At 34.9% G+C, this 16,839-nt stretch overlaps 1 protein-coding gene across 1 annotated transcript in view; it reads left to right on the forward strand.

Annotated features, from left to right (window-relative positions):
* The window catches only part of LOC149536416 (uncharacterized), a 121,523-nt gene extending 111,264 nt beyond the window's left edge, over nt 1-10,259 (forward strand). The window contains exons 2-4 of the mRNA XM_089805446.1: nt 9,384-9,446; nt 9,538-9,628; nt 9,719-10,259. Coding sequence (XP_089661572.1) covers nt 9,384-9,446; nt 9,538-9,628; nt 9,719-9,729 — 165 coding nt within the window. The 3' untranslated portion in view covers nt 9,730-10,259. The remainder of the gene's footprint in view (nt 1-9,383; nt 9,447-9,537; nt 9,629-9,718) is intronic.
* The last annotated feature ends 6,580 nt before the right edge of the window (nt 10,260-16,839 follow it).

Here is a 16,839-nt window from a genome sequence, read left to right on the forward strand (position 1 = left end):
GAGCTCTACCTATCAATTCAAACATCAAACTTATTTTTCAAATTGTTCAATTGTTGTTAATAGAAGAGGCCTTTCGTGAGGGTTTGAGTCAATATTATAAGAAGGCCCACTCTGTTAACCAACAATGGGGAAATGTGTTGTACAACGGTGTAGTGCTTACAATACATTACAATTTGTGATGTTCCCATTTTTAGCAGATTCCTATAGTTGGCTTGTTCAGTTCACCATCACAACCCTCATGAGCTGACAGTTGGATTTGAGGGTCTTAGTTATGGGGTTCTAGGCTTTTCAGCAGCTTATGGTGTGTTTTGGCTCCATTTGAGGGACTTACTATTTATAGAAAGTCAAACTATTGGTTCCGATGAGTTAGTTGAGTTAGAGGAGTTGGGGGATGCTCTTAGTTTTTATTTCAGGCTTCTAGTTTGGGTTCCAAGAATCTTGGAGGAATGTCTATTTATAGTAAGTCACCCCATTAGGTTCACTCATTGCCTTTCATCATCAGGATCTCTTTGGTCTTGTTAGATTTTGATTCTGATGCTTCTTTAGTTGTCTTCGCAAAACAAACGAATTATTATTTTTATTCATCTAAATATGCTGAGGTTGCTATTTTTTCCAGTGTTGTTTGTTTGTCACCTCAGTATCATAGGTCTTTGGAACCAGGGCAAAAAGTCTTAAATCGTCAGAACAAGAAACAGTGGCCTTTTGTGTCAGAATATTAAGTTATAGTGGAAAAGTTCATTTTTTGGAGCCAAAAGCAATTATTAAATTATATTAATGGCACTTTATTATATTTTAATGTTGTGTAGAGGAAGCTTTTAAAGTCGAGTGCTTTTGGGAAACTGGTACCATTTGGAGATTATAAATATTACGACATTTGATGAGAAAAGCATCCGATTAAATATTATTTTGGTTCTGTTGTCTTTGTGACATTTGTGAGTTCGAAGTTTGTGCCCTTGCTGAGGTATAAGGGTTTGAGCTGGTTGGTGTTTTGCCACTGTTGAGGTATAGTGGCATTAGTCTGATTGTAATCTGAATTCTGTTTCCTTCTCTACTGTATCTACTGTATATGAGAAGAGGTTTTTTCCTGAAAGAGATATTATAAAAATTTGGAAAGGATTGGCATCAATCTTTAGAAGGGAGCATTTGATTTCAGGTGGCATTTCTTCTGCATTTATATCTGCACTATATGCCTTGTTAGCTTTGTTGTTTTGGAGGGAAGAATTTGTACTATGCAGTGTTTGTATTATCTACTATTGGATGCTAAAATCCATCCATTTCTGGACGCTATTACTCTTGGGGTCTGGATGCCAATCTGTTGAGTTTGTTGCCTTTGCTGGGCGATTTTCTTCGAGACTGTAAGTACCATTTCCCGGAATTCATATCTCTCCTGAAAGGGCAAGATATCATGGTGTTTGTGTGTAACATTTCCTGGTGTTGAATGCGTATGTTATCTGCAACCTAGCATCATTGTTATCTGCAACCTAGCATCATTTAATTTGTGCATTTGAGCAGCCAGCTGCATCTTTAATTGGGCATTTGTTAAGACATGTTGTAGTGTTTGATATTCTTCATCCTTGGTATTGGATCTGCCTGTGTGTGGATTGATTGATTGGCTGCTCATAGACGCCCAGAATTTCATGTTGGTGGCATGCTTTTCCCTGCTATGGATGACTGAAAGGTGGTGTGGACAGTTTCTGAAACTAACACTTCTCCATTAGGTGTTGATGACACTAGCATTTCGGGTGTTTGGACCAGATTGTCATATATACAGAAACTTATCCCAATGTGGCCAATACTGCAAGTTGAGTATTTGCTGGTGTTACAGGTTTAAACTTAGTTTCTCATGTAAACTGATCATGGGTGTATTTAAATAAAGTTCCATTCCATTTTGTTAGTAGCATTGGTTTGATAGATAGTTCAGTCTACATGCATATTTGAAAGTTCCAAGAGTAAAAGACACAAGCAAACAAGAAATATAGATTGAGATTTAACAGCTTAGGCAGTCGAAGTTCGTATCAAATGTTTGCGGATTATTTGACAAAATGCAACATTGTTGATTATTAAAGGAAATTGATGTTTGTTTGAGTTATAACCGGTTGGGAGTTTTTACACAATTTCTATGTCATTGCAACTGATTGGGCAACCTCTCAACTGGAAGAGTTATGTTTTAGAGAGGTATTTAAATTACATGGTCTACCCAAGACAGTTATTAGTGACAGAGTTGATGCCCAATAAGGCAGATGGCCAAATGGAGACCATGAATCAATAGATGAAAGGTTATCTCTGTAATTATATTTTAGGACAACAAAGAGAATGGATCAAGTAGCTATATCGTGGGGAGCATTGTTATAGTTCTACATATAAGATGACTATTGACATGCCACCTTTTTGGTCTCTCTCTATTTATCACCCTTTTTCTTTTCATTGATTTGGCTTTTGATGACAGCAGGGTTCCCCATGCCAAGGATTGGTTATAGGATCATCAAGATATTCTTAGGGCTCTTAGGGATGGTATTTGGTATGCACAAAACTAGCAAAAGATATATGCTGATTCCCACAAGATGGAGAGGACTTGAGGTTGGATATATAGATTTTCTACACGTTTGGCCATATCGGTAGAGTTCATTGAAGAAAGAGTGCTGATAAAAAAACCTAAACCCAGTTTTTATGGCTCATCCAAGATAGTGAGAATTTGAGTAGTGTCGTATGAGCTTGAGTTTCCATAAGATAGCTAGATTCATAATTTTTTTCATGTATCATGTCTTAAGAAGGCTATTGGGCAAAATGTTGTGCCCGCTCCTGGTCTACTGGCCTTGGCTGAAGAAGGGAAGCTGATTTTGAAACTTGTAGAGGTATTGGAGGTGAGAGAGAATAAAGTGAGAAATAGAGTGGTCAAAGAATTTTTGGTGCATTGGAGGAGTTTTCCACTTGAGAATGCAACTTGGATGGTGAAGACATTTTACGACATCCAACTTTGCAATTACTCAAGGACAAGCAATCCCAACTTCTTAGTAATTTCCGAGGTGTCCAGGGTTACTTTATTTTCTCATCCTAATTGGATAACAATTTATCGAAAAGTAATGCTTTTGTATTCACAGCTTTATTCAAGTAGAAACGGAGAAAAAATATTGTTTAATGGGTTAATAAAGCTGAAGTTACTTTATGTTATAAGTTAAAGTGAATTTATAAATTAAAAATGACTTCTGTCCCACATTGAATCCATGGACTTAAGAGGCTATATATATATATATATATATATTATAAACTAGCATATTCTCAAATTTGGTACATGCTATGTGATTACAATATTGAAGTTATTTCTCCATTGTTTCTGAGGTTCAATGCATGGGTTTTCAAGCATGAAACCCCTTGGAATTTGAAGGTTGGACAAACCTCAACTTTCAATGAGAAGTGAGCACTACCTAAGGTTTTGCTACTGAAATTAATAGTGGAAATTTTGGTTTAAATAAGAAGCTATGATGCAGATTGAAGGTGACATGAATATTATCATGAATAATATTGTGAACAGTGACACTACAGTACGATGAACAATGATGCTACAGCGCCATGGACAGTGCTGCTACAGTGCATGATAGTGTTAACAGCAGGTATTCCGGATTTGTTGGAGGTGATTTTGTTTGCTCCATTACCATATGGTCTCCTACATTTTTCAGCATATTTCCCTAAGGTTATGTGTTATTCTGTGTATGTAATGGAATCATTTTTTGATCAGCTAAGAAACAATGATATTAAATTATGATCATTGTGTCAATCTGAATTAGCATCTGAAATTTGATTCTTTCCCAATTTTTGAGAATTTTCTGGAAATAAAATGTGTATAATATAGTAACACATTTATACTGTCATAGCTTTCTTTCCAAGTCTGTAAAGCAATCTTATCAATAAAAGTACCGAAATAGTATCAAACAAACTTCACTGATCATTTTTTAGAATGATATGTCTACCAAGTGCTTGTTAAAATGCTGATGCATAAAACTGGGTTATTTTGGCAATGTTTCATCAAAATATCAGATTCCTATTATCTTGCAAGTGTTTTATAGAATTCCTATGCAGAGAATTTGTGTTTGGTAATGTTTCTTTGAGACAAGAACTTAGAAGTCTCAGATCAAACCTTACATACGAATATAATGATGGAATGCCTATGATACAAAGCTGAAAATTTAAGCACAGCAATTAGTTGAGGATCTTACAGGTTGTTTGGGCCTCCAGCTTACGTTCTGCTATTTCATAAACTCTCAAACTGCTCCAAAGTGATGAGAAGATGCATAAAAGGCTCTCTCTTTGACCTTTCTATTGATGAGGTTTCTCTAATAACTTCTTGAAAATGTCATGAATACTTTCCTAGATACTTTCCATATGTATTCAGTATGTTCAACTGCCTCCCAAGCTAATCGGACGTGTTTTCAAGGATTTGAGGGCTAGAAAGACCTCCTGGGCGGATGGAAACTTATATGGCCATTAAATACCTCTTAAAATGCTTCAAATTGAGCAAGTTTGCCTTGTAACTGCCCCTTAATTGATGCCTAACATGTGTTGGGTCTCTAAGTGAACTCTAGTTTCTGCATCTGTCTCTAAATTCCTCCTTTTTAGGCTCCGTTTCTATTAAATCATGAATTTCTTTCCTCTTTACAGCCTTAATTTTTATATAGGTAACTATCTTTAACATCTTGATTTCCATGGCTATCATATAGACATCCATTTGACTATATTATTAGGCTCTGGGAACAGTATTTCATATAGTTTTGTCCTCTTGGTTTCTGCAACCTTCAATCATGATATGGCTGTCCTCTTGGTTATAGTATGCCTTTGTCACCTTGAAAGCCTGCCACTGTATCTCTGCCCAAGATTTTGAATTGCATGACTGCATTTGTAACAGCGGTAAGGGTTCCTTCATTAGCATTGCATACACACTTCCCACCCTTGATCATGTTTTATGAGTGTGTTTGATCTCGACAGAAAACTCTTCTGATTGTCAAGCCTCTACTAGTTAAGAAACTCATTTTTGGACTACGTTACCTTCTATGTTGGATATTGTATCCTTTCCTATTATGTAACACTGAACAAAGGAATCTATCTGCTACACTGATATGTCTACAAAAACACTATTGTTCTTATGACTGTCAATATGAAATTGGATGGAAACAGTGCATGGTCTCAAAAGAATAGTGAATAGATGATCATAAAAATTGACTGCTTCCTCAGCACTAAACCAAACTTCATGAAATAATCACATCTGTTTTGAAAATAGCAAATGGAGCCCATGACATTGAACAAACCTTCTTAGTCATCCATTTGCATAGTTAAACACACTAATCTCTAGAAATTATAGAATCAATTTCAACTATGTTTCTCTTGTTGTTATTTCATTTTCTTTAGATACTTTTCGCTAACAGAGCTATCAAGCTCCGGAATGGAAAAAATGTGAAGATCCTATTACAAACCTGCCAGATATTGGATTGAAAACTGAAGAATAGTGAAAATCCCACTATTGTCTCTTTGAAAACAATGATTCAAATAGTCTTCAATACCATAGAAAGGTACAGAAAATTTAGAACCGGAAACCTTCCCTATTGGGTCAACCTTAAATCGACTTAGTCAAAGCAATCTTCTTTAAATGAAAGGTATCCATATAAAACTGTGTACTTGAAGAAGGACACGACAATGTGTAAAAAGAGATGGCTCCTGCAGACATGAGGAATTATATGCTAATTAATATAATGAGATATATTACTTGCAAATTAGTCTAACAAGTATCAAGACCATTTTTTCATGCAAAAAGAAATACCCATTAGAAAGACCAAGGTGATTGTGAAGCCATTTAGTCCAATGGAAGATATTTGATTGTCAAAAATTGTATTCTAACTCTCATGAGTGTTATGGGGTATTGATGCGGGAGCATCTTGGCTAGCTAGGACATATATAACAATATTTTCATAAAGTCTAGGTTCCTAGGTATGTTCCAAGTTTGTTTCACTCCATTTGTATGTAGTTCAAAATTCAAATTTGTGTATATGTCATAGAGGAGGTAAGCAAAGCATTGTAAATGAGTTGTAAAAGTCTTAGGTTGAGTGGTTGTAAACTAAATATTGCCCTAAAAGTCTTTTCATCATCCGAATGATGTGAAAAGTGCATTAGTTACTCATGCCACAATGATAGATAGCTAATTTTCCCTTTCTAGCTAGATAGCTAATTTTCCCTTTCTAGCATGTTGTTGAGCTTCCAAAGGAATAGTTGAGTGATAGTGGAAGAGGATTTAATGAGCTACACATAGGGGAACAAGCTCTTGTTTATGAATCCATGAGAATTATATATGTACAGATGTTGTATGCCAAGAATAATGCAACTTTGTAATGTTTGAAGTGATTTTATCAACTTTTGATCATTCTTGACAATAGCGTCATGTTGTCATTGACATGACAATGAGCATGGTTTTAACAACATTAGTCCAGCAGAATCCCTTCCCCTAATTGAAGGTATAGGGATTTTAACAAGGAAAAAATAAGGCAAACATAAATTATTCGAGGCTTGCACACCTAATTTTATGATTCTTTTGCCTAATTATTGCTTTTTTTTTTCAAACTAGGGCGAGTGTTTACTTTAAGACTCCATTGGCCGAAATTATCAAAAGTTTGAATTCTTGATAGTTACAGATTTATAGTAGAGTGTGCCATGTTTTGTGCCTAGTCCACACGTTTAGGTGTCTTCTTTATGAAATCCTTTGTTTCCAAGCTTCTGCATGGCACTCTGAATGTATTTTTTTGAAATTTCTTGCATTTTATGTGCAATCAATGCAATTTGATTGTTTAGACATGTTAGAAATGTCCATTTACAACTTCATTATTAGCTTAGGGCCTGATCAATTGATTTGATCTCTGCTGTTCTGAAACAGTCCAACAAACAAACCTAATTTGATTTTAAAAAGCAAACTCTGGGTCATTCTGTACAACACAAGTGTGCCTAATATTCAAATATATTTAGTAATAGATATTTGGATATCCAAATCATACTTGAGACATATGTTACCAAGTGTACGAAGAAAGGTATGACAAACAAATATTTAGAAAGTGCTACAAGCTTTTGGGTTACATATAAAGAAAATGAGCTCTAGTAATGTGCTAAAAGTTTGCTAATTGTTTTGATTGAATGGATTAATGAAATATTTTAATAACATCCATGAGGCCAAATAGTTTGATGAAGCCAAAAATAAAAGGCACCCACTAATTTAATCTTTTTTCCTTCTATAGCTTGCTAACTATCTTACACATCTTGGTTAGGAATCTGCAACCCTTATAATTTTTTCTACTTAAATTAACTTACACAAGGTCTTCTATAATGTTTTCTACTTGAGATAACTTACTCAAGGTCTTCAATTTAGCTTATTGGTGTAACTTTCTCGAATATCCCTATAGGTTGAGCACTCTATGATGTAATCTCATTTTCTCTCCTTGTAATATTTTGATAGTTTAGGTTAGATACGCGTATGATGCAAGTGTATTTAATTAGCTTTTGTGAGTATTTTCTTTTATAAAAAAAAATTGTCATGTTATAGGGATTTTTGTTCTTAGACTAGTTTAAACATAAAAATGACCAAATGTTGAGTATGGGGGTATCTGCAGGATTATGGTGTGCCAAAAAGTGGTGATGTGAAAAAAACAGAGTTTGAAAACGTCTAAAAGCGTTTCAAAATTTGCTCTGATTTTTTTCCACCCATCTTGATACCAAAGCTAAAAAGTTAGGACCAAGCATTATCAGGTATCCGATTTCATATTGGATATCTGATATGAAATCGGATACCTGAAACTTGTTGCATTGATTTAAAAAAAAAAAACGCAAGGGCTCTTTTCACATTGTGTTTGCTTTGTGTTTGAGAGTTCCCTCTATTCCGGTATCGGATCTCAGAACGGGTATACGATATTAGTGATTTTTTAAAAATAATGTTTTGAATGAATCTTATTATAAATTAGTTATTTTTAATTGAATTTGTTAAAAATTAGGTTTTTTAAATAGAAATTGTTGAAATTTATGTCATTTTTAATAGAAATTATGTTTTACAAATTAATAGGTATGGCTGACCAAAATGATGATACTAAGGCAGGAAATAATGTTCCTTGTAACCCTCTACCAAACGTTTCAGTGCCCCCTCAAAACCGCCCCCCAAACGATCCCCTACCCCCTCAAAACCCTCCTTGAATTGAAGATTTGATATTTGAAAATCTCGACAAGTTGAGGGTTTTGTGAACCACATATAATGCTATACTTGCATTGGCTCTCATGTTATCCACATTAAACACCATAATGGATAATATTGAAACACTTACCAATGAACAAAATGTTGTTCTTCGCTGGTGTGACCAAATGTATGATGAGCTTGATGATGGGTTGGACTATGATGATGTTGCAGCCTTAAATATAAGTAAAGATGATTTTGTTAGCCTTTTAGAGGACCCAAAAACTAGTAAACAAGTTGAACACACAACACCCAAACTATCAATTAAATGGTGTACAAATGAGGCTATGCGTGCAAAATTTTGGAATCGTTGGTGGATGGTTTTTGACATCCCTCCACACAGCAATTTAAAGTTTCCATTTTATTTCCTTAGAAAATTGTATGTAGAATTTGTGTGGGGCCTCAAGGTGAACTATTGGAGCATGAAGCCCAACATGGGTGTAGGAGGAGGAGCTCCTTAGGATAGACCCTTTTCTTAACGGAAGAAAGATGACACTTTTGTCCCCCCTACTGATGTCTCCCCCCGTCCTTGAGTGTGGCATCTTGATTTCATTGCAGGGGCTAGCTCTTAGACTATTAGAGCCATCCATAGATTGAGTAGCCTATTGATATCCCATGCTAGGTCAATGTTGCCTCCTTGTGTTGATGATGCTGGCATAAGTTCATAATCGACGAGCTCATCACATGTTTGTGTGCCCCATACTTGCATAACATGCAAGAATATTTATCTAGATCCCATAGGTGATCTTTCTGAGTATCAATTTGTATTTGAGGATACACCAGATGCGCGTATAGAGGCTACACACCTTGACACGAGAGAGGAGTAGCATGCAAAGCCATGGACTCCTTTTGTGTTGGTAAATGTATACATTTTTATGTTACGACATATGTGATTTAAAGTTAATTTTTTATAATAGAGTAATTTTAATCTTTAAGCCATACTGACTTATATATGTATGTGATCTTCATTCATGTTTAGCTGACCGAGGAAGAGCTCAGGCAGGTTGATAATGTCACGCTCTTGGCTATTTCATTTGGCCTACAAACATATACGGTACATTATGTTGTGTTCTCATTGTTTTTTCTATTTGATATTGTAGCATATATGGTTTCTAATCTTTCTTTTCTCTTGCAGGTATCACCTATTAGTGGGGGGCAGAGTGCAAGGGATGAGGCACGACCGATTGGCAAGGGAAAAGTAATTAAGTGCTTTCTATTTGATTAAATATCAATGCATTCTTGTGAAATGTTTGTGGTAATAAAATTTAATTACATTCTTTATTGTATAGGGTGTGGCTATTGGTGATAAGTCTAGGAAGATTCCACGTTGCAGATGCTCTGACATTTCCATTCGCACTGAGAGCCCCATCATATGTATAAGTATTATTTATTTTTTATTTTTCTTATTTTTGTAAATAAATTCAAAGTTGATTTCTGTGATATTAACAACTAGTATTGTGTATCTCATAGGAAACACCTAGTGCATAGGAGGTTGGATGCTACAGTTTTGTATCTTTGCTGACACAACCATTATATCCAAAGGAGTTGAGATAGGTAAGTTGTAGTTTGAATTCTTGATTATATGTTATAACAAACATACTTGAACATACATAGGCCACAATCAACGAGGTTCAAGCATTGCGGAGGACATATGAGAGTACTCCTTATCGGCGTAGGAGGTCAACGAGAGTGGTATATATGATGAAAGTTTAATACTATAAATCTTCGTTTAAAAAAAGATCATTATGCATTTGAGTAATTCAATGTTAGATACGTAGAATCATATAAATTTAGTAGTCTAGCTTTGGGTTTTTCTTTTCTGTTTATGTAGGAAGCATTGGATCCACCTAGTGCAACGAAGACGTTGCATTTTGATCATCCACCAACAACTTATGTTAGTATAGTTGTCATAAGATGTGTCATGAGGCATTTTGAGATGACATATGCCACATTGTTTATAGAAACATTGATATTATATACATTCCGATGGCATGATTAGCCACATTTTGTATATGGATTTATGTAAGTTTATATATATATATATATATATATATATATATATATATATATATATATATATATATATATATATATATATATATATATATATATATATATATATATATATATATATATATATATATATATATATATATATTTGTGTAATTTCTGTATGGATACATGAACTTTGATATATATTTGTGTAATTTGTCTATGGATACATATATTTTGATATATATTTTTGTCATTTATGTGCACAATGATATACATATTAATTTAGTATAACAAGTATTGTTCAATTTTTCGTAGATCATGTGTATTGTTCATGTTTATGGAATATCATTCATTTTGATCATATTGGTTATATTGGATTCAAATGCAATAATTTGTGAATAACATTTTAACAACCTTTATTATCAAATTTTGATGCAATGTTTAATTTGAAATAATCTTTGCAATTTCTTATGATGTTACTATGGTTCACCCACCCAAATGCACTTAGAGAACCTTGGAAATGAGATAGGTTATTATAGGCCTTGACATGACCGTCTTGTAGCATTTAACATTTCATCGATAGCCCCCATGAGTTTCGAGTTACAACCCTCGGAAGATCAACCTCGAGACACACTTAGAGCACCTTGAAGACTCTTTGGTACGGGGTGTGATGCACTACAAGAGTTGCTCACACTGACTAGTCCTTAGGACTTCCAAAGGTCAAATAAAAGACCTTGTTGTTTTCTTCTTGCTTCTTCCACTTTGGATCCAACTAAGATCCACCTCCTTCACCCTGGTACATCAACTTTACAAAGAAAAATGAGAACAAGTGCTATTATGAGACTTTACTACACATTCGGCTTACCGAACCCACATGATATTTTGGCAATGCAAGAAAGATTCAAAGCTTCCATCAACATCATGAAATTGATATGTATGAGTTTGGATGAACCACCAACTCTACAATAACTAAACATCAATATCTCAAACAAATTTTAACTAGATGTTGTTGTTAGCACATTAAAATCACAGTCATAGAAAGGTCATTCCACACCTTATATAAGTGTTTCCAACCTTATATGGTGGTGCTTAAGCCCCTAACTAACTCTTTGCACTCATTTTTAACTTTGCAATAAAAAGTTGCAAAAGTTGCAAAATTACAATTTTGAGTAATTTTTGTTATAACTTAAATTTTTTTATTAGATGAGTTCACCAAACTTGGTAAGGGGTCCTATTAGGTTGATTTAGACATTCCAAAATGGTTTTTGACCCTTGGTCAACTTTTCTACCACTTTGGTCAACGTAACCCTGTTGAACAACTTATAGGCATAACAACTTAGGAGCAATAACCCACTTAGCAACTAAGTTAATCTTACCTAAGGACCTAATAGATCTTATTAAACCACTAGTGATGTGGCTAGTATAACAAGAAGCCAAAATGACAAGAAAGAAGCATTAGGTACAAACTAGACTACCTAGGTGCTCCTGCACTAGGGTGGCCATGAATGATGGAGGATCTTCGCGGTCGGAACAAGGGTTTGAGTGGTTTCAAAGTTATGTTGTGATGCACCTATGAACTAAGGCACATTGCGAGTTTTTGCATCAAGCGAGATCGCTGTGCCAAATCCAAATGGAATGTGATCTCTTGAAAATGAGAGGTTATTTTAGGCTTTGACATGATCATCTTGTAGCATTCGACGTTTCATCGATAGCCCCCACAAGCTCCGAGTTACAACCCTCAAAAGATCAACCTTGACACGCACTTAGAGCACCTTGGAGACTCTTCAGTATGGGGTGGTAGTTGACGATGAAGGTTCTTCGTGGTCAGAACAAGGGTATCTAGAGGGTTCACTAGCCCATCCGGAGCTAATAGCACTTACGATTCGATGCCAAGATCAACGGTTTCAAAGTTATGCTGTGATGCACCCATGAACTGAGGCACACTACGAGTTTTGGCATTGAGCGAGATTGTTGTGTTGAATCCAAATGGAATGTGATCTCTCAAAAATGTGAAGTTATTTTAGGCCTTGACATGACTATCTTGTAGCATTCAACGTTTCATCGATAGCCTCCATGAGCTTGGAGTTATGACCCTTAGAAGATCGACCTTGACATGCACTTAGAGCACCTTGAAGACTGTTCGGTACGGGCTAGCCACAGATGATGGAGGCTCTTTACGACCTGAACAAGGGTGTCAGTAGGGTTTATCCGCCCATCTGGAGCTAATGGCACTGGCGATTCCATGCCTAGATTACTAGTTTCAAAGTTAGGTTGTGATGCACCCATGAATTGAGGCACACTGCAAATTTTGACATCGAGCGAGATCGCAGTGCTAAGTCCAAACATAATATGATCTCTTAAAAATGAGAGGTTATTTTAGGCCTCGGCTTGACCGTCCTGTAGCATTCAATGTTTTATTGATAGCATTGACAAGCTTTGAGTTATGACCCTTGGAAGATCAACCTCGACATTCACTTAAAGCACCTTGGAGACTCTTTGGTGTGGGGTGGCCGCGGACAATGGAGTCTCTCTACGGTTGGAGCAAGGGTGTCACTACGGTTCACCCGCCCATCTGGAGTTAATGGTGTTGATGATTCCATGCCAAGATCAGCGGTTTCAAAGTTACGCTGTGATGCACCTATGAACTGAGGTACACTATGAGTTTTGGCATTGAGTGAGATCGCTATGTCGAATCCAAACAAAATGTGATCTTTGAAAAATGAGACAAGTGTTTTTAGGCCTCAGTATGACTGTCATGTAGCATTCAACATTTCATCAATAGCCCTCATGAGCTTTGAGTTATGACCCTCGGAAGATTGACCTCGACACACACTTAGAGCACCTTGGAGACTCTTCGGTACGAGGTGGCTGTGAACAATGAAGGCTCTCTGTGGCTAGAGCAAGGGTATCACTAGGCTTAGTATTAAGTAAAAACATTTTTTTTTTACTCTCTCAAGTTTTTGGCATTGGGCACAGTGCAAGTTTGGTGTTAGTATGTATTAAAATCATCATATCTTAAGTCCCTCCACATAAATTGCATTAAGTAAAATCATATTTGTTTCTTACTTTAAATCAACAAGTTTACATTTACAATATCTCAAGTGTTTCATCATTATTACATCAATACACAACTTCCAAAAATCATAGTGTAAAAAAAAATAGCATCAAAAATTGTAGTGTCAAAAATAGAATAGATTTTTCTTCATTTTTCTCTTTATTTAGTTTTTTATCTTCATGAATGGCTACTCTTCATGATGTACCTACATTCCAATATTATAAAAAAATTAGTAACTTATTGTATTAAATAAGATAATCATCGATTCACCGAATCATTATGAACAAAATAACATAAGAAGTAAATATGCCTAGTTGAGTGTTCCAGTAGGGTCCTCTCTCTATTTTAGGCTGTCGAATAGGGCTTCATGGTCAACATAAGTAATAGTAAAAAGTTCTTTTACTTTTGGTCTTCCTTGATGTTTCAACAACTTTATATTTGTTGCTATAATAAGATGCAAATATATGAGAATTGTTTTGTGGTTCTGATAGTCTTTGAATGCAGGAATTCCATTCCTTCTAAGTATGTATGTTTCTAGCCCTGTTCTAGCGACAACCACTAAACTAATAAGATATGTGAATCCATCATCATCTGTGATCGGTTGTGCAAGATTTTGTTTACCTCTTACACAACATGTTAACCAATAATTTGATTTCTCATCATTCCCCTGTGGTGCAACCAATGTAATGACATGTCTTGGCTGAAGATGATCTGATAGATGGTTATGCTCAAGTGAGCTTTCCATATCATCATTTTTGATAGAGGGTATGATAGACAATAGAATAAGATAATGTGGAGCCCATGTGTCCACCCACTCACTTAACTCACAGTGATCCCAATGACACTGAAAACAAATAGGACAAAAGCAAGGTAGCTATCATGTCCAAATGGTCCATGTACTAGAACCAGAGCTCTAGAATGAATGCATTTTGATGAGTCTTTCGTTGTAGCACAATCTAATCTATGACCTATGGACCCTTCTTCCACCAACCAAAAGAACCTATGTACTAAATCAAGAGTCCCTCCCTTATGATAATACTGAACTATACCAATCAACAATGCTACGAGCATCAGGAAGCTCTAATCTTGAAATCTTCAATTGCTCCTTAACTAAAGCTCTCTTCACACATGCGCCTGCTCCATCATATTCCCCTTTCCCATGGCTGAACCCAAAAAATTTCCAAATATGAGGTGCCCCCTCTCTACGTGCATCCTATACAACTAATAAAACATGCGAGCATTTTTGAATTGACCTGTACAATTATCTGACCAAATGATATGTCTATCCATAGCAATTGCATGCTTCTATAAGAAATCAAAATAATTCTCAAAGTAATGTTGCACAAACTCATGAGAGTGAGATCTATCATCACTCATATAAAAATGACACTCTTTAATAATCTTTCGATTATCTTCTGCACTATTAGGTGCATATCTTTATGTTATATGGACAAAAATAGCAATCTGAATAGAGTTGTAATATTGAGATTGTGTCTCATTTTGAGGCTGCACTGTGTAATTCTCAGCAAAGTCAACAATTGATATAATAGTGCCAATGGGAAAAATTTTCTTACACATTTTAAATTGTTAATGCAACCACTGAGATCTGTGACTATGTCTTGCATTCTTGTAGAAAATATTTATCTTGAAGTTTGAAATAAAATTAACAATACTGATTTCTTTTGCAACCAATTCACCTCTAGATCCCTTACCCCCACTCTTCAATGTGTATTTCACTGTTTCACATACCATTTTTTTTACTATTGTCTTCCCAAGATCTTATTCGCACTCCTGATGGAAACATGTGTCAAAATTGGATAAACCACCATATTTTTAACACTTCTCATTTAAGTAAGCAATTCTATAAAAGAAACAACCATCGACTCTACGACACAAAAATTGGTCTAGCAAGTCTCTTGATGATTTTGGAAGACCACTAGCACCACAATTCTCCAACATTTCTTTACTATGCAAAGTAGAACAAATGGAGCGTAAAAGTTCATGGTGCATAGAAATCTTGACATGATATTTGCAACAACATATATTTTGAATTTTAAGTGGCACACCAAAAAAATGGCTTTGGGGATTCAAAAGTCCTTTGTGGTATATAAAATCTTGGATGTTTCTCTTTAAATTGTTTGAACAACATAGTTTGAATTACCTCCAAATAATGTTTAGGATGTAGCATGCTGTCTCTGATGCCAATTCTCAACTTTAACATGTCTTTAGCAATAGGTGATACTCTTGAGCTAGAGTGCTAAAATTATGTGATTTGTTCGTGCACTTCATCGGATAGCTTCTTATCAATACATAGAAGTCTCCTACAAAAAATCTCTATTTCATTTTTAAAAGGATCATCAATTCTCTCTCGTCTACTAAGTGCTCTTCTCAAAGTAGTATGAATTATGTTCAAGTCAATACAAATTTGTCTAATATATCTACCCTTTTTCAAATGATGACTTACCAAAGAGGTTGTAATAACCCTTCAAGTACCTCTCTTATTCTTCTCCTTAGTATTTTTCCCAATGCTATTGAGAGCACTGAAAAGATTTTTCACAATAATGACATTTCTTTCCAATTTTTCATTGACATAATTCTTCAATTTGGAAAGCATAGGTCTCATCTTTTGCATCTTTAATAAGTGCATAAAAAGTTTATGTTTCTCCACCACTATCTTATTGTCAAAAAATATCTTATATAGTCTTGAAGCCCATAATGGAATGGTTATTTCTAATTTTTTCCCTTCCAAATTGGTAATAATCGTTTCATCAATTTCAATTATCCATTTTGGTGTTCCATAACCATCATGTCGATTATAATTAGGAGATATGTAACGTTCTTGTGCATTGTCATTTTCGACATGGTCAATCATGCAATTTACATTATGACCTGGTAGTATTTCATTCTCCAAATTTTCATTTTCTAAATTCTCAATCTGGAAATTATTGTTATCAATTGGTATATTTTCATTCCCTAACTGTACATATTCATTATCTGACTCTACGATTTCATCTTTGATTAATACATCGTCAACTTAACTTATATTTAACATACCTTATCCCTTCCTTTAGTGATTTAGCTTGTCCATTTCCCTATATGTTGCAATGTCTTCATTTGATACATTCCTTTTGCATTTAGCCTTTCAATGTCATATTGAACACCTAATTATATATTATAGAGCCATTTTCGATCATATGGGCCCCAAAAAATCAGTCTTCTTCAAATCCGTGAAAATGACCTACAAAAAATGTGATTGTCGGGTCTACAGTGATAGGGAATATGTTGGGAAAAACATTCCAGTGTTTCAGGTACCCGATCTCATATCAGGTACGCAAAATGGATGCCAAAATTTTGGAGGGAAGTGAATTTTTTTTGGAGAGATGTGAACAAATATGATTATTATTATATACGATTATTATTTTATATTATTATGATTATTATATATGATTATTATAAATTATATTATTATGATTTTGCCTATTATTGTTAAATATCATATAGTAATATATATTATTATTCTTATTATTATTATTATTATGAC

This window comes from Cupressus sempervirens, chromosome 10, assembly GCF_028749045.1.
Source record: "Cupressus sempervirens isolate cs-2001-9-10 chromosome 10, ASM2874904v1, whole genome shotgun sequence".
In the NCBI taxonomy this organism is placed as follows: Eukaryota; Viridiplantae; Streptophyta; class Pinopsida; order Cupressales; family Cupressaceae; genus Cupressus; species Cupressus sempervirens.